This window comes from Chenopodium album, chromosome 5 (assembly GCF_948465745.1).
Source record: "Chenopodium album chromosome 5, dcCheAlbu1.1, whole genome shotgun sequence".
In the NCBI taxonomy this organism is placed as follows: Eukaryota; Viridiplantae; Streptophyta; class Magnoliopsida; order Caryophyllales; family Amaranthaceae; genus Chenopodium; species Chenopodium album.
The window spans coordinates 12,917,763-12,937,611 of NC_137838.1; the positions used below are offsets into that span (position 1 = coordinate 12,917,763).

Here is a 19,849-nt window from a genome sequence, read left to right on the forward strand (position 1 = left end):
AACATGGAAGAAATAATTAAAACTAGATCTAAGGAATAAAACATAATTAAAAATAAGAGATATAAATAAAATACCTCAATGAATTGAAATAATAAACCCAAGAATCATCCATGGAAGAATCCATGGAGATGCCATGAGAAACTAGGGTTCAAGAGAAAACTCAAAAGAACGTAAAATAACAAAAAGCATAAAAAGGCATGAGGGAAAAATAAAATCCCTTGGAATATTTATAATATCCTAAAACTAATCTAAAAAATAATTAAAGAAAAGTAATAAGAAAATAATAAATACATAAGTTGAATTATTATTGGATGATAGAAGATGACGTGGCATAAAACCGCAAGAGAAGTCGAGAATACGAGCTACACGTGGCTGCTTTGGCTGCTCGTCAGTGTTAGAGGACCAACTCAACCAAAAGCTTAAGCTGATGGTTGAGGCCCAAGAATATGTTTTATACTCTATCACTCCCCCTCACATGAAAGGCCCTTTAGGCTTGAAATGTGGATGCAACACAGGCCCACTCATACCTGGTGCAAATTAATTCCACTTTAAAGGAAGGGTGGATGAGATTCGAACCCGTGACCTTTGTGTCACACTGGCTCTGATACCATGTTAGAGGACCAACTCAACCAAAAGCTTAAGCTGATGGTTGAGGCCCAAGAATATGTTTTATACTCTATCAGTCAGAACCCGCGGCCGCAGGGTGGTTCCCGCGCCCTGGCAGTGGCGGCACCAGCCTTCGAGTGGGCGCGGGACAGACCCGCAGCAAGATCCCGCGGGTGGCTGACTGCAACGTCTGGATTCAAATGCTCATAACTTCTGTTCTAGGAAGCTTCTAGGGGCGTGTGACATATCATTGGAAAGCTCTTCCAGTCTAGTTTCCAATGCAACTTGAATCACTTAAATCCGATCAGTAGAACTCGAGTTATGATCAAAAGAGTGAGCAAAGGTCATTTTTGATACTTTGCAAACCTTCGTTTTTCTTCGTTTCTGACTCAAATTCATTTCCGTAAAGTGCATAACGACCCTTGTGGATGCTATTTTCATTTCTCATACATATTAATCTCATAATAAGCTTCCACAAATTCATATATCCTTCACTGAGCGACCTCGATTCATCGACGTTTCATCCTTTCATTGTCCTATTATTCCAAAACCACTCCGAAAGCGTCTAAATAGTTATGGAAACTACCTGAAACATTAAGAAAACACAAACGAAGCGTAATAGAGCATAAAATGGACAACTTATGTATTTACGACCTAAAAAGCAACTAAAAGACCTAAAAAGCAACTATAAACTTAGCATAAACGTGCCTATAAATCCTATATAAATGTGATTCATCAGGTTACGGGTTGTAAACTGTTCAGTCATAATTTAGTACGGGTTATAAATGGTTCGGTCCTAACTAGTTACAGGTTGTAAGCGATTTGGATTTATCGGGTTTTTGTCTGGTTTAAATGGTTTCATTTTACAATGGGTCGGGTTGCTACCGGGTTCGGAAGTACTCGGTTCGGGTTGTTCTTGGTTTCGGGTTGTATCAGTTCGGCTTGATAATAGGTACGGTTCATTATCGGTTCTCAAATATTCGGATCGGTTCAGTTTCAAGTTTTGAAAAATCGGGTCAAGTCGGTTTACGGTTTTAAAATAACAGGTTCTTATCGGTTCGGTTTCTTTTCGAAACAGTTCGAAACAGTTTGGATTCACCAGTTCGGGTCGGTTTTTGACAGCTCTAAGCAATATAAATAGTTATAAAAATTGTACATTATCAACCCTTTCATACCCATTCGCACCAAATAAAATTGAAATTTAAAACAGTATATTAAGTAATGTGCATGCATGCATACAGTTAGCCTCGTATATTTGATGGTAAGTTTATGTATCTTTGCTTAAACTATATATAAGCTTTTGTATGTAAATAATTCAAATATTTTACAAATTACTTCTTTAAATAGAAATTTGCAAAATAAGAAAATAAAAATGCGAGCAATCTTTAAATTATGAACACTTGGGGTCTTCACTTTCGTCAGTCTTTGGTCTGGTATTCATAAGTATCTGCAATATTATCAAAACAAATTAATGATTGTATATACTCGTACTACGTAAGAGTGTATCAAAAAAACTTTTTTTTTTTTGGCAATTACCAAACAACATTATTACACTTCATTTCTGGTAAGACTGGTAGGTCCGTCTGGTTTTTATTATTAGAGTCAAATTTTGATGAATTTAAAGGTAATAAATTTGTCTGTGTCAAAAAAAAAAAAAAAGTAATAAATTTGTCAAAGTTATGATGATTTAACAATTTTTCTATTTTCTTCTTTCAAATATATATATATATATATATATATATATATATATATATATATATATATATATATATATATATATATATATATATATATATACAAAATCTATTTCATTCAAAAGAAGTTATCAGTGAGGCATTCGTGGTGGATGACCGTGCCGGTCTAACGGTTAGACACTTAAAGTGCAGGTGTATTATTTACCTGCTTTTCACTTATCTGAATTGAGTTATTAAATCTTTCTAAACTTAATAAAATTTTATATTTAATGTAATTTAAACTTAGATAACTCTAATCATAATTTATTTTCACAAACTGAACTTATCTGAATTTATTAGAACTTATTAGACCTAAAATAGGGAGAATGGAACATATGACTTTTAGGCATTAAGACTTCAGGGTACTTTAATTTGTATATGATACAAGTATATAGCTCTTAAGATTATATTATAAGAATTAAATACACTCCCTAAAATGGTAAGAGTTTGGAATTTATAACAAAATCTTGTGTCGATCAATGTTATTATATAATGCGTAATACCATGTAACACATAATTCTTCCTTTTGAATCTTCTTATACACTTTGTGACTAACTGCATATATCATTTGCCTTTAAAAAAAGTTATTAAAGCTTTAATTATATTATGTACTTTTTAAAGAATTTCAACATACAATCCAATTTCAAATTATATTAATAGGAATTATATAATTATTTTAAATTAGTCCAACCCAATTTTGAAAATATTAGGGTTATCAAACTACTGAAAAAAAAAAATCCTACTGAAAAAAAATATTCAAATAGTTAATTGAAAATAAAGTGAATAATAAAATGTGATAAATTTATCAGATGTCTCCGAAGAGACAAATGTGATAAATTTAAGATTAATGGTTATCTTATGTCTAAGTAATCATGACTATTCCTGTAAAAAAAAAAAAAAAAAAAAGTAATCATGACTATTTAACATAAACAATATGAACCAATGATTTTGCATTATTAAGGATTTGTGGGTGTGGAGGCATTATATTCATATATTCTGTATATATTAAAATAGCTATGTATTTTTTTTTTTTTTTGAAAGAAAATAGCTATGTATTTTATTTGTCCTTGAAATAAATTAAATTTCAATTATTCTGTAATAAAATAATATTTAATTGATATGTAGGCAATATATTAGTAATATATATACCTTTCGAAGCATTGTATTTTCGTTAACAAGAGTAGAAATTTTCTCTTCTAATTTGAAGTTTTGCTCTTGCAATTCATTGGCTCTTGACTCTAAATCGTTCACATAAACCTTTTTCCTTTCACGTGCTTGTTGAGCAGACACCCTGTTCCTTAACAACCTGCATGCATTTTAACCAACTTAGTTAGTTTCCATAATTACAAAATATCCTTCTCTTTCATTACTACAAAATCTTCATCATTTATCCAAAATTCCAATTTCTACATGTACATGCATGTAGCTTTATCTAGAGGAGTTGTGGACTTGTGGAGGGACTTGGGATATATATTATATTTATCTCCTCTTTTTTGTTTAGTGAAATTGAGGTCACGAGTTTGAATCCTAGCCTATCAGTGCATGTAAGAAGTTTACCTTTCTTTCCTCTTTATCATACATTGACACATAATTCAGATGATTTAATTTAACTCTTAATTGTATAGGTAGGTAGCTTAGACTCAAATTTGATCTTAAATATTTTTTGATCGACTTTCTTTATTTGTCGAACGCTACATATGACCGTCATTTTAGGAGCCGCGGGCAACCAATAAATCAACAACCCTTCAAAATAGTACTGTGTAAAAATTAACATATCTTTTAATTTGTTTTTCAATGGACTCGAACTCAAAAACAAATAATTATGGACTCGTTTGTCTTTTCTCCTTTTTTTTTTAAAAAAAAAACAAATAACAAAAAAGGAAACTACAAAAATGTGATATGGACCTTTTTTTTTTTATTGTTAATATGAAATATATCATAAGACTTTTAAAAAAAAAAAAAAAAAATTAAAAAAACTACAGTGATGTGGAATAGACCTTACATTTCTAGTTACTAATAGATCGACTTCCACATTGAGTGTCGACTAAGTACTTGTAATTTGTATCTTGGTTACTTGGTATATAGTTGTTCTATTGATATAGAATGGCTTTTTATCTGGCCCATTAAACAATACAACTACAAACTTAAGGATTTTTTTTTTTTTTTTTTTTTTTACTTTACAATAATACAATGTTGCACGCTCGACAAAAAATTTTTTCCAGCACTCTATCAAACAATTTCACATATATATGTTATATTTTCACCAACATTTGGGAATTTATTGTCTTAATTTTTAGCTTGAAACTTAAATAGAAATATACAATTATTGCATGTATGAAAAAGGAAAGGCTCAAAAACTAACACATCACCATCATATCAAGAAAACATATTCATATATACAACGTATATATGTAAACTTTGTTGGGTTCAAAATTTAAAAAAAATTAAAATAAATAAAAATAAAAAATAAAAATAAGATTGAGATAAATATGAAGTATACAAGGTTTCTAAAAATATTAAATTTTGAGATATGATCGGTATGCAAATTATTAGGTTTAGGTTTAATTTTTATCTCTCATACTGTAAAAGGGTGTATTTAGCTTTGCAAATTGCAATGCATATATTAAGAACAAATAAATGAATTTCTTAACAATTGACTTTGTTGATCTTCAAGATAAAATTATGACAAACTGATAACAACCTATATATATGATTACCATCATACCATGGTTACAAACTTACAATCCACTTAATATATTTTACACAATGCAATGTTTGATAGATCCATATATACTTATATCAAAGGTCTCTTTTTTTTTTTTTTTTTTTTTTTTTTAAATCTAATACTTAATATACTTTTATATTTTGCCCGTTTATCAGACCAATAGGGTAAAGAAATATAGATTCATTATTATTATTATTATTAATTAATAAAAATAATTACACTCCCAATTAAATTATCTACTCCAAATAAATTTTTGATGAGTAATGGAGGTACTACCAATCCTTCTTAAGGACTAATTGTTCTGCTAAATGATCTCACAAGAAATCATTAGATCTACCTAAGCTCATTTAAGAATTAAGACTCAATCAATCTGTTAGCACTAATCTACGATCCATTATTAACATACTATAATATCGAGCAAAATTCATTTATTTATTTCTCTTTTAGTTGATTTTCTTTTTTTTTGACGAGTAGTTGATTATAGCAAAATGCCTTATTAACAATCAATATGTGTTTAATCAATTGGAAGGTAAAAAGATTGAGGCACCTACATTATAGACTTATAGTACATTAAATTTCATGTTAGAGTTATGTTCTACCTTTCATTCTTATTTCTAAATAATCTAATGTACTTGCCATTATCCTTTTTATAATAATAATTAAAATTAATAGTCAAAATTTTCTAATTAATAGGATAATATCTCTTACATTACAGCTAAATCTAATTATTTTCCAACTAATTAATTAACTTAAATCATTATTGGTTATTAAGTAATTTTTTTTTTTAAAAAAAATCTGCATAGATCATGACTCAAATTGAACACAACAAAATTATTAACTATTAACAAACCTCTTAAGTCTTCTATACTCCTTATCAACAGGATTACGGCCTCTTTTACGCTTAGGAGGCGCTACTTCGCCACCATTGTTGTTACCATTAGAGCTTTGTAAGCTTCCTTGATTTATCATCTTTGTTTCCTCTTCCTCTCCCGTGTCCATATCCGGCACCATAAACAATTCTTCATCACTTTCTTCTGCATAACACCCAAATTATTTTTCTTTAGTTTTGTCACTTTAGTATTAGTTATTTCATAAATCAAAATACAAAATATAATAATTATAAATTTATTAATTCATTTATATCAAAGTATGTATAAGAAGAATAAACCAACCTAGGTTGCTATTATTTCCTGTTGTAGTAGAAATAGAAAGAGGAAGAAGAGGCAAAGTAGCAGGTTGAGCCATGATCAAGGTATAATATAAGATAAAACAATTTTTATTTTTTGAGGATATGAATAATAGAGCTAAATATGTCTCATTTTTATGTATGTATTTATATAAATTCAAGGAATATGGATATATATAGAGTACGTAAAAAATACACGTAGTACTAACAATATTAGGATAACGTGGATTTGTGGGGGAAAATATATATGGTGACGTTGCTACTCGTTTGCTAATTGATCTATGTTTAATGCTCTGCTTTATGTCAAATCGTTGCACATAACCTGTAACGGAGGTAGTAATTTATTAAGTTTTGGCCGAGTGAATTTGATTAGACAAAAGACTAATGAAACTCTAAAGTAATGTTTGTGAGAGTAAAGCTCTGTTTTTCTTATACATTATGTTATGGGGTAATCTTTAAAGAACAGTTTAATACGTAAAAAAAATGGAGCAATCTTTAAAGAATGGAGGAGTTATTTTATGTAAAAGGAAATAAATATTTGTACGTACAAAAAATAGACATAAATGAGAATAGACAAGTGATGAGAAAATTTCAAGTGGGGAAGAATGGGAGGTGGTGAAGTTAGGAGGGAGAAAGATTGGTGGAAGAAAGAACACGTTGATGCATGTATATCCATATTTTGATGCTTTGTTTTGTCAAAAGTTGCACTCCTAGATTAGCTTTCTTGTTAGGAGATGAAAGGAAGCAATCAATTAAATTCTTTCCTATTTCTTTTTGTTTTATGGGGGAATTATTTATTTATTTTGGATTTTTTCTATAATATTGTTTCATAAATAATAATCAAGGTTGTATTTTATATGTTTACCTAAATCATATATACATTTATTTGTCATTATCTAATTGTAAAAAATGTTTAGTCATTGTTAAGTTAAGTTTTGTCTATGCATGCATGTCGTTACAATACTAATTACTAAATGTGTAATGCATTAATTAAATGATTTTTTTTTTCCTATTAGAATGTCTCATGAAACATGGTTTTTAAATGTAGTGCATCAGTTAATTATATTAAAATTGTTAATTAAACATGTGATTGATGCATTTAAATGGGTTTTATCTAATGATTATATTAAAGTATTGAAATTATTAATGCACGATGGAGGAGTATAATAAAAGTTAACATAAAATAAATTAAAATATTTCTTGTAATTACTTTCTGTAGGAAATTATGTTACTTCATAATGTCTCACTGCCTATAATTGAGTGTGTGATGTATAATAAAATTAAAGGACGAGTTACACTACATAGTACTATGCCACATTTATTTGGGCTTAATTAGTCTAAGAATTTGAGCTACATTATTTAGTTGGCTTTTATCATTTGAAATTTTCTAACTGCTTGATATCAAATAAAGCTTGAATCCTTAACCTCTTCATCATCAATAATTTACTTTTATCAATGTGTTGATATCAATATTACATAGCATTATTAAAACTCAAAGGCGAGGAGTTCCAATCCGCCATGTGTTACTTTCTTTTCCTTATTTAGCCACATCATCAAACCTTTTCATTCACCCTATTCATTGACAAGCGCCACATAAGCAATTATATATTAATAATAGCAATTTTTACCACTAAGTCATTACTTGATTCATTAATCATAAATTTAATTTTTACCATGATTTACGCTAAATAGTTAAATGCCGGTCTTAATGAATGACCCGAAATATAGTTGTAATTGACATTGTTCATAATCATAGATTGAGTAGTCAATATTTATTCTCATATACAAATTAAGTTTTTAACTATGGAGTAGCTATTTTTTATTCATACTAATTAATTTTGTAACTGACCAAGAATAAAATCTGAATATATATTCAATATTTCACCTTCATATGGATTACTATGATTCTTGGGTTTTATTTTTATTTGTTTAAAAAGTTTTAACGTATCGTTAATAACATCACCAATTCCAATCTTAATTAATTATTTCATTACTGTCACTAAACCCTTTTATATAAATCTTCCATTTCTATCAAATATTTTATTACTAATCACCCCTATATAGAATATGTCACCTTTCACTATTGGAGGAGAGAGATCATCAAGAGAACGATTGTTATAATTTGTAGTATTTTGTGTGTGTGTTGTTATATATAAAGAGGAAGATTGCATAGAGATCAATAAAAGGAGGGTCTAAACAACCAATGCAAGAGTGAAAAGGTAAACAATTATCATCCATATACATGATGATGAGCAAGGGTGTAGTAGTCTGTTATAGTTGTTGTAAGGTGCAACTTTTAATCACTTAAGAGTGAAGGGAGGAGCCAACTATTGGCTTAGCTTAATTCGTAACGAACTTAAGTTCATCAATCAAACATAAATACTATATTTCTCATTTCATTCCATAATTCAACAATTATTTTTAATTCATTTTTTGCATAAAACATGTAATGCAATGACCCAGGGCAACGTTTGGGCTACCAACTAGTTTGTATAATATGTCCTCATCATTACTTCATTAGTCGCTTTGTCAATGTGTTAATATTTGTTTAAGGGTACAGTTATGGTTGCTACTATAAATACGTAGTACGAAGATATTATTTTCTCAATATTGTTATAGTTCGAATTTAGCATAACTCATACAATGTTTGAGCTCATGTTTTACTCGTGTATAGATAATAGATATTTTTTAATTTTCTTATAGTAAACTTTTAAAATGTCAAATTATTAGTTATGTTGACAAACATAAATTATTTAGTGCTAACAAAGGGAATAATTTTGAATTAACTAATTATATTTTTTCTACTTTTGTAAGCAAGCTATTCGTTATTTCATCAAGTCATTATCCAGCAAAACAATAACAAAAACTGAAGGGCCTTCCCTTAGAACCTCATGGAAAAGCAAGGCCTATATCTCAAGTTAAGCAGTGAGGCCCATGAAGCAAACCTTCAAAGCCCATAGGCCATAGCAACACAAAGAAGGCTAAAACTATTACTCCCTCCATCTCTTTTTTTTTTTCAATAATGGGGTGGCAAATAGGGACGGAGAGAGTACGATTTACGAACACAATTAAACTTAAATGTAAGCATTAATAATGTTAAAATTGTGTTTGATGAAAAGCTAAAAGCTGAACCTAATTGTATTAACTGATTTTGACTAGCTAATTGTTTGAAGTTGTTTGAGTTTTGGAAAATAACCAATAAGCTAATTGTGGGGGTAGGTAGTTGAGGTAAGATTTTAAATTTTAAGTTAAATGGGTATATGAGTGTCATTTTCACCTTAAGACATTGAATAAGCTTTTTTTTTTTTGTTTTTTGAAGGAGCTTTTTGAAAAAGAGCTTATTTAGCGGTATAAATTTTCCACCGAACACTTAAATAAAATTAGCTTATATAATTAATAAGTTAATGTTAGTTGGTCGAATAGCTAATTTTGCTCAAAAAAACTATTTACCAAACACAACTTAAATGTTTTACCTTAACAATATACCAATTAATTAATTAATCGTAGATATGCTATTAATATGAATAAAAAAATTGATGATGATTTGTACATATCATTATCATGCATAGAACATGAATTCGACAAATAGCCTATAAATAAAACTTTAATAAAGTTCATTAAAACTCAATTTGCACACCTTTGACCATATTCTCACTATTAATAATACAAATCACATGATTAATAAAGTATAATATAATATAATATTGTAAACAATATGGGTCAATGTTGAAAATCAATTGTCAAAGGTTCAAGACACAAAGATAAATTAGTGAGGGCTCAAAATTAGGCTCAAATTTCAAAGCCTATTTCCTTTTTGCCACACAAAATAAAACAACGACCCCATTCCAAAGTAAATTTGCCATACCAAATGTCTCAAAATTTACCACTTTTATGGAGCACTAAATTTAATTAGGTATAATAATCTTAGAGAAAACATGAGTGTGCTTGAGTTTCACACAAAGTACATTGTATTATGGTAATAAAAGTGTAAAAGTCATTGGAGTAATAAAAAGATAGCCAACAGAAGCAACCTTGAAGTAAACATTGCTCAATTTTTATTTTCTTGTATTGTATGACAAGTTCAATTTTATGATCATCTTCCTTAATTTTGAGCTTTTCTTCTTTCCTTTAGGCGCAAGTTTTCTTACTTGTTCCTCTATAGTTTTTTTGGACAGGCAGTTGTTCCTCTATTTGCTCCTTATGCTAGCAAGTTGTTTTTTTCACAAAACGCTTAATATATGCGCCACGTACTCCCTTCATTTTATTTTAGCTTCAGATTAATAATTGATGAAGTAATATTAGTTTCATGCCGTAAAAGAAAAGAAAAGCATGACAATTAAAAGAGAGGATAAGTAATTATAATTGTAACCCTTCATATTAGGGATCTAACAACTTCAAGTAACAACCCTTAAGTAGAAGTTTACTCACTTGTAAAGTTGTAATTATTTAAATATAGTTAAGTAGAAAGGGTAAAAGGTAATATATCAAACATAATGTTATTAGCATAACACCCCTGAACAACCTACACCGATGCAGATTGACGCTGTTCAGGGGTGGCCCCGTAAAAGGGCTTGACCTTTTGCTACCAGCTTGGACCGATCTCAGTATCTGGATATGCCTTCTGCTCTTAGATACTGCACTTCGGATTGGCTCCAAAAGAGGCGTCGGTTACGTCTAGAGAGGTTAGAGATGAAAAGGGGTTTTAATCTGTGGTCGGGGATAAATGGTGCTAAGGTCTTATTATCAAAGTGCATCACCGATGTCACAATGGCTGATGATATGGGAGTAGAGCCGGGTTGTGCATCGTCTTCTAAGTCTTGTAAGGGCCGCAAGGACCGTTCTATTTTGGCAGGGAAACGTCAAGCTTCTAAACTCCCACTTGATCGTTGCAAGAAGCACAAGGTTACTGATAGAGAATATCCATAGAATATTCTCATCCTAGGTTTAGGATATATTTTGTATAAGATTATCTTTGATATCTGTACATATCTTATAGTTACCTAATATGATTAGGTTTCTCATTGTAACCCTATAAATATTGATCAATGGAAATCACTCTGATCAAAGAGTTTATATTATCTCACATGGTATCACAGCTTAGGTTAGATCTTGGGATCATATACAAAAATTCTCACCCTGCCGGTGGGTTAGAAAATTAAACCCACCGGCGGGATATACAAAGTTTTTTATGCTTCCGCAAACACACATATAGATTTTTTTTTTCTTTTCTCAAAGTTTTTTTTTTAGTTTTAGAATCTTTATGTAACCTTGCGCCTCCTACCAACAGTAGCAATCGCGAAAGCCTCCTCCATCGTTGTTGGCAATCGCATACACTACCGCCTCCCCCTACTGGCAGTAACCACATCTGCCAACCTACTCCATGTGCCGCACTCTATTTCCACCTCCCCATGACCAACAATGATTCTTACATTGCCTCATTGGTTTTTTTTTTTCTTACACATAATCACATAGATTTTGTTTTGGTGGTGGTATATCACAATAAGGTCAACTTTTGCACATCTCTTTTGCTATCAAGTTAGCTCCTTTTATTGTTGCAGCACTTGGAATCTTTGTGGAGTATTAATTCTTGCTACCTGGTTTCTCTTTTGAGAATTGATTAATTTCAAGCGGTGGGATTTAATCTTTTCTTGCGCAATTTTATTTGTTTTTCTTCAACTGTGATTTCACGTAGTAGTGTAGTGTCTTCTCCCCGATGATGGTTTGATCCCTTAACTTATTCTTCTCTAGATCTGCAACTTGGCCCAAGTATATGCATGACTCTTCTCCTTCAGCCTAAAAGCGCATATCTCTACTATACGTAGGTCGTGGTTGTTGCTTCTCATCGTCATCACCAGCACATGCCTACTACTTCTCTTTTGATCATGGGTTACTATACTATCCTTATCGTTCGATGCTTGATTCAGATCCAGTCTGAGCATCCGATTTTCTCCCGCTCTGACTGCGGGGGTGTGATAGAGAATATCCATAGAATATTCTCATCCTAGGTTTAGGATATATTTTGTATAAGATTATCTTTGATATCTGTACATATCTTATAGTTACCTAATATGATTAGGTTTCTCATTGTAACCCTATAAATATTGATCAATGGAAATCACTCTGATCAAAGAGTTTATATTATCTCACAGTTACTACCTTTGAGAACTCGGACTCCACAGATTCTATTGATAGGTGCAAGGATTCTAACTCTAATCAGGATGCTAGTCATGACGAATCGGGGATGGATTCCTCTACTTCTCCATGAAGACGATTTCCTGGAATTCAAGGGGGATAAATGATCATGTTTCTCCTAAGCTTCCTTATCTTTTGTGGCTACTTAATGTACATAGACTTATGTTTTTGTTTCTCTCCGAGACTAAATGCTCGGTTAGTACAGCTACCAGTATGTTTAGTTCTAGGAATCCTACTTTTGTTTCTGGTGTTGACTCGGTTGGTGCTAGTGGAGGTTTAGTGGTTTTAGGGTGGTCTAGTTTTCCTATTTCTTGTGTCTCTATGACTCCAAATTTTGTCCATTGTATTGTAAAGGAGCGGAATGGTATGATATGGAACATCTTTTTTGTGTATGGACCGCCTAAATTTGAGGATAGGTTTGTGTTTTGGAGTACTATGCTCCCACAATTCCAACAATTCCCTAATATTCTAATTTTAGGAGACTTCAATCAATTGGAACTACTTGAAGATAAGTTGGGAGGAACCGTACAAATTAGAGGTAGTGAGGTCTTTACAAATTGGAAGATTGATAATCTTCTTTTAGGCGTTCCTTTTTCCGGTCCTAGGTTCACTTGGACGAATAAACGAATTACTAATGGCCTGGTTTTGGAACGATTGGATAGGGGTTATATGTCAAATGATTGGTTTTTTCATTTTCCGGAGAGCAGGATTATTAACCAACCGTTGGTGGCCTCTGATCACGCAACCATTGTCTTTACAAATGAAGTCATTCCGAAACAGAGCAATAGACCTTATCAGGTGGATAATTGGTGCTTGAATTTTGCAGAAATTGGGTCGATTGTTTCGCACACGTGGAATTCACATGTACTGGGTCTCCTACGTTCTCTGTCTCTATAAAACAAGTTACAACAAGGAATCATATGCGAAACTGGTGCTTAAACAACAGTAAGCTTTGGGGGGTAATCTAGAAATTGTTGACAAAGGACTTGGCCTCCCAGGGTATGTTAGCGGAGGATCTACCGCTAGCTCACTCTTACGTCACAAATGTGGTCTCGTCTACGGAAGCGGCTTCATTGAGTGTAGCTTTTTGGCAACAACGGCTAAAGGAGAATTGGTTGGCTTCAGGTGATCTCCCTACCTCCCTCCTGTACTCAAGGGTGAAAATGCGACAGAAGAAGAATCTGATTCACACTCTTCAAAATGATGAGGGTGTATGGCTGGAGGATAAAGATCTTGTTAGGGACTTGGTCGTTGACTCAATGAAAAAGGTGTTATGCCCAGTGGTGGACCCAGATACAGATGCTTTGACGAACATGCTATTACGGGAGCTTGATATTCCGACCTTAGATAGTCATCAGCTGGGTATCTTAACTAAGCCGGTTACAGCAGAGGAAGTTCGTAAGACTATGTTCAGCTTTAATGGGGATAAAAGCCCGGGACCTGATGGTTTCACAACTGCTTTTTTCAAAAAACACCGGGATAAGGTGGGAAGTGAGGTCGTTTTAGCTATTCAGAGTTTCTTTGCCACCGGGTACCTTCTTAAGGAATGGAATCATTCCATCCTGGTGATGATCCCGAAGATTGACGTCTCTGAGACCACAGCGCACCTCCGCTCTATTAGTCTTTGTTAACCAGATGAACTTCTACAAGAGGGGGGGTGAATTGTAGACAAGAACTTATAGCAAATTAAAGTGGAATTTTAAATGAAAGCTATAAGGAACACGAAAATGCAAGAGAGGATTTTTACGTGGAAACTTCTTGGGCCCAATCAAGAAGAAAAAACCACGACCACTACGGATTTCACTAAACTCTTTCACTATAGGGCAACGACTCTGTTACAACCTATAAGGACCTCTACTTGAGTTTCTCAATAAACTCAAGTTCCCACAGTTGTTCCCTCAAACAACTGTACTCACAAGCTTCGACTTTGAAGCTCTCTCTTACACTCTTAGGCTCAACTCAAAGCCTAACTACAACAAGAGTTCACTCAACCCTTTTCCCAAAAACCCAAAATACAACTCTGTAATCTAGTGTGTAGGAAAAACTTATGCAATAGGAACTCAGACTCTAAAAGAAAGCTCAAAGATATTTCAAGAATGTTTTTCAAGTTAAGTCTGGTGAGTCGTTCAAAGTTTACAACTCTCTATTTATAGAGTACTCATAAACTCTAAACGACTTCCCACTCTCCCCACAATAGTCATGTTCCCATGATCATAGGACATGAATCCATAACTGATTGTTGAGGAAAACATGGGAACGTGATGACCAAGTGATAGAAATATCTTTAACGGTATTCCTAAGACTAAGTCAGAAAAGATTAAAACGTGTAAAACTAACTTGGAGAAAAAGAAAGTTTAATAAAGATAACGGTCCTGCTATATGCAGCCCTAAGGGTTGTACATAAAAATTAGCAAATTCCCATAATTAATGCATATTTACTTATTTCAATGGAATCTAATTAAAAATTGTATTAGATTGATAATAAAACTATTAAATGTTGTTTGAATGTTATTAATTGAGCTGTCCTACCATCCCTTCAATAAATATGTCCAACCAACTTTAACTAAAATAAATAATTTTCTCTCCTAATTTTTTTTTAAAAAAAAAAAAAAAGTTACTGTACAACTTAAATTGATAATTTCCTCCAAAAAAAAAAAATACCCTTAAATTGATAATCATGAAAGCTAATCATCCAAAAGTTATGTGATAAATATGACAAAAGTTGAGCCAAAGAAAACCTTAGATCCTAAACAAATGTCTCACAAATAGTATCTTCGAGGTTTCAAAAAAAAAAAAAAAAAATAGTATATTCCATATGACAGTACACCAAAAAAAAAAAAAAAAAAAAAAAAGATTTTCTTATAATATCATCAATTCTTGTTTCATCAATCTTCATTCTTCAATCTGCACATTGTATAGATTATGTCAGAAAAAAATAAAAATAAAGATATACATGTTAAACTTTTATATATAAAAAAAAAGTCAGGAGAACATTACCTAAAATTTCAAAGAAAAGATAGGGTTTAGTCCTAAATCCTCTGCTGTTTTCTTATGCCTTTTATGTGATACAGTAGAATTACCATCATTTGTAGTTTGTGAGGGGAAAATATTTTCTTTATAAGGGCATGTAGGTTTTGTATGACCAGGTTGCTTACAAATGGAACAACTCTTAGTCTTCTTTTTTGCTACTTCTTTTCCACCCTTCTCACGCTTCTTTTTGGGACGCCCTTTAGTTTTGGATTGTGGAGGGCACAACACATCACCCATGGATGCATTAATCGTCGGAGTAAGTTCCTCTACGGAAAACATTTCTTCTTGTACAACTTCTTGAGTACTAGTATTAGCTTGTAATGCATCTTCTTGAGTACTAGTAGTATCTTGCAATGCATCACAACACCATCGTAGAGGTAGATAGGATAAAGGGATCTTGAAACAATCTTTGTGGAACAACACCCGTAATATATGGTGACAAAGTATACCCCAAAACTCAAAATTTTTACAACTACACATGGCTGTATTTTTTCCATCCCAAAAGACTCTATGAGAGATTTTATCGTCACCTTCATAATATCTCACCGTGAACTCATGACCTTCTACATGAATTATAGAATATAGAGTTGCCCTTGTAAGTTCATCTTGAAACTTTTTGAAAGCAAATGGCGTAAACACTCCAAAAACTTGTTCTTCCAAAGGTGACTTTGTTTTCAAAGAAGTTGGTTTAATTAAGGCATTCAAGCTCAAATGTGCATGTCCTTGAATAATTTCTTCAACACCAATATCCACATATATTATTTAGCCATAAACAAACAAAAAAACATCATCCATAAATTTTTATAAGTAATTTTTTAAGTGCGAAAATATACGGTAGATACTAGGGAAAAAAAAACTATACAAAATTTATTTAGCAACTAGATACGAGTATAGAATATATTTGAAGAAAATGGATAGAAAATTTTCATTGAACTAATCTAATCAAGTGTACAACCATATATACAAGAGCCTAACATAATTCTAGGCTACAAAATCGGCAACGATTAATGCCCTTTGACTATACAAGATAAACACAATATATTTATCAAATATGATACCTAACAAATATTATCAGACTTATATTTAACAAATAATCAAATATGATACCAAACAAATATCACTATCAGAATATATTTAGTTGTTGAGATAAAAAATAAAAATACAAACCTGCTTAACAAATTCAGTCAGACTTATATGAGATGAAACGAACTGCTTGATAAACGCGTTTATACTTTCCGATCTTCCGGTAGTTATCATCCCTCCAAAAAAACTATCACGGAGATAAGCAGGTGCCCAAAAACCTCTTATTTCGTATAGACCTTGAATGTGTTTATTGTCTTCCATGTTATACTTTGCTACCATTAGAGGCCAATGTTGTTCAAACTCTTCGGGATTTGTCATTTTGTATAGCTTGTAAAAGTCACCACACCAAGTTTGGTAGGCATCACGTAAGAGTGCAGCAAACCAACAACTAAATTTTGAAGTGATATGCCAAATACAAAAACTATGCTTTGTGCTTGGCATCTCAATTGCTATAGCTTCGGACATCCATAAATCTTGGTCGGTTAAGATAGTTTTTGGTGCTTTCTTCATAATAGTAACAAAGGTCTAATTCACAAAAAAAAAAAAAAAAAAATAAAAAAAAATGAAAAATGTTAATAAGGAATTACGTACTGTATATATGAATACATATACTAGATAATTATTATTTTTTGGGTAAAAAAAAATGAAAACAATATTAAAAATATACCTTCATTAACCACTTAAAAGTTGATGTTGTCTCATTACGAAGGAGAGCACACCCAAACAAAATTGTCTTCCCATGATTATCAATACCAACAAATATTCCACAAGGCATGTTATATGAGTTAACTTTGTAGGTAGTATCAAAAACCACTACATCACCATACTTTTGGTACCAATCAAAACTTTGAGCTCGACACCAAAATAGATTTTCCAATTTGTTTTCATTATCAATTGTGTAAGCATATTGAAATAGTGGACTTTCTTGCTTTGCCAACTTCATATGCTCAAAAAGATTTTTTATATCATCCATGTCAAGCTCCCTCTTAACTCTACTAAACAAATTACGAACATCTTTTTCAAGAAAAGATAACTCCCCATGCTTAACATTTTTTTGTAGTTCCATCACTCGAATTATTTGTCTTACCGGCAACCCCGCTTCCTTGTATAATAAAATTTGTTTTTCATCTTCTTTTGTGATAACTCGATTTGCTGCAAGAAAACGCATTTGTTGTGGTGACACCATACCATGGTTATGCTCCTTAACAAATTTTGTTACATGCCATTCCTCTGGAAATATGTCAAAGCACTTCTTCAAAGTAATCCTCACATGGGCTTTGCAACTACATCTTGATGATCCCTTATTTCGTTGAGCTATAGAGGGATTAAATACCTTTAAACGTTGGTTACCTCCACGATGACATAAAAGATCTTGTCTAATAGTTCTACCATGTTTAGTATCCGAACGATCTTTGCGAGCTACAAAACCCTGTCGTTTTGCATAATTATTATAAAAGACAAACGCCTCTTCTTGACTTGAAAAGGTTTGTCCAATAAAAGGTTCATCATAATCCCTCTGATCTTCCTCATTAAAAGGTTCATTCAAATCAAAATCAAGCATCACTAAAATCTGTTTAACAATTCAACCATACCTTTCTTAGATAAAATTAAAATGCACACAAATACTAGGATAAAAAATTAGAAATATGAGAAAAGATAAGAAACATGTTTTTTTTTTTTTTTTTTTTTTTTTTTTTTAGGGAAGATAAGAAACATGCTTAACGTTTCATATTTAGATTATGAGAAATAAAAAACATGAGAAAAGATAAAAAAAAAAAAAAAAAAAAAAAAAAAAAAAGGGGAGAAAAAGAATTAATTTAGTCAAAAGTGATAAGAAAACATATATACATACCAGTGGGTTCTTGATGTGCCTTTTGCCCCAAATTAACAGTAACTTTGATAGGATTTATTTGTCAGAAGAAATTTTGATGGAATGTTGATTGATATCCATTAATGGAATTTTATGTTTGACAAGACCATATAATGGAAACTGAAGGGATGCAAAATTTTAATAGAATATGGCGCCAAATTTCCCCCCTTTTTATTAGCCAAAACTTAGTGTTGTTAAATATTTTATGGCAGAATCATAAAATTAATTAATTGAGATTTGTATTTATATTATTGGAAATATAAGGGAATCTTATATCTAATTAATGCTTATATGCAGCCCTTAGGGCTGCATATAGCATTTGCCTAAAGATAATATCTAAAATTTATTTTACAAAAATAAATAATCTTTTTACCAAAATAGATTTTATCACATCAAAATCTTTAGCTTTTCAAGAAAAAATAATTTTAATATATTTTCAAAGAGTTTAAAATATACGTTCATATTTTTTCTTAAAAACCAAGTATGTTCCTTCTGAGTTCCAAATCACTATAAGTTCCCAACACTTACATAAATCCTAAAATAAATTTAGTCTTCACGTCTTCTCTTGTTTGAAGCTCTGTAGACACCCATTTGTGTCTCCTCAAAACCAAACCCAGTGATGAGTGCCTTTCACGTCGAATCATAATCGAATGAAACGAAAGTGTGGAAAGGTCTAGTGTTGCGGAAAGTTTTATTTCTTTTCTCTTCTCCCTAATTTTGAAAACTTTATTTTAAGAAAACAGCCAATCCAGTTTGGTTGGTCCATGATATGGGTCCAATAGTGGTGTAGTTGGATGGGGCTTGCAAAGACCTTTCCAACGATATATTATAAGCCCGATTCCGATGAATATTGAGGAAATTATGGCCAATTTACTAAACTGGGTCCGGTTTGAGCTTTATGTACGGCCCAATGATCTAGGGGAGGGCCTAATATAATTTATCATTCCTAATGCAATTAGGAATGGTTTTAGTCTTCTAGAACATTCTAGAAGGTTCTTTTCATTTCTAATTCAATTAGGACTTTTCAGAGTTTTAATCAAGATCAAATAGCATTTTCAATGGAATTATATTATTTTATCTTCCAGTACGGGAAATTTATCAGATTTTCAAAAACGCGTTGAAAAACAGTTTGGCGTCCAACCCCAGGCCTTGGCGCCTGGAACCAGGATTGGCGCCAGGCGCTAGCCATTGGTGCTGGCGCCAACTAGCCAGGGTTGGCGCCAATGTTGTTTTACGATCTTCAGACTCTGTTTTGTTAAATTATCTTTTTTGGATGATTTTCTCTATAAATATCGTATCAAAAACTCCGTTTTCATTCACGAATTATCATCAATTCTCATTAACTCTCTTCATTCACCAATTACCAATATCGATTCATCAACTCTCTTTCATTCATCTACAATTCATTCATCAACAATTCATTC

At 31.8% G+C, this 19,849-nt stretch overlaps 2 protein-coding genes across 2 annotated transcripts; both read right to left on the reverse strand.

Moving 5' to 3' along the window:
- Positions 1 to 1,795: 1,795 nt before the first annotated feature.
- On the reverse strand, positions 1,796 to 6,401 carry LOC145631933 (transcription factor HY5-like). The gene is made up of 4 exons (XM_081684166.1): positions 6,237 to 6,401; positions 5,915 to 6,098; positions 3,489 to 3,645; positions 1,796 to 2,053 (listed from the first exon to the last, which is right to left on the reverse strand). The coding sequence occupies exons 1-4, from the start codon at positions 6,307 to 6,309 to the stop codon at positions 1,997 to 1,999; spliced, it is 471 nt and encodes a 156-aa protein (XP_081540292.1). The 5' UTR covers positions 6,310 to 6,401; the 3' UTR covers positions 1,796 to 1,996.
- A 9,038-nt stretch (positions 6,402 to 15,439) lies between these two features.
- LOC145632613 (protein FAR1-RELATED SEQUENCE 11-like) lies at positions 15,440 to 18,135 on the reverse strand. The gene is made up of 4 exons (XM_081684966.1): positions 17,223 to 18,135; positions 16,640 to 17,080; positions 15,811 to 16,225; positions 15,440 to 15,768 (listed from the first exon to the last, which is right to left on the reverse strand). Exons 1-4 carry the CDS (start codon positions 18,114 to 18,116, stop codon positions 15,440 to 15,442), a joined length of 2,079 nt encoding a protein of 692 aa, XP_081541092.1. The 5' UTR covers positions 18,117 to 18,135.
- Positions 18,136 to 19,849: the final 1,714 nt, after the last annotated feature.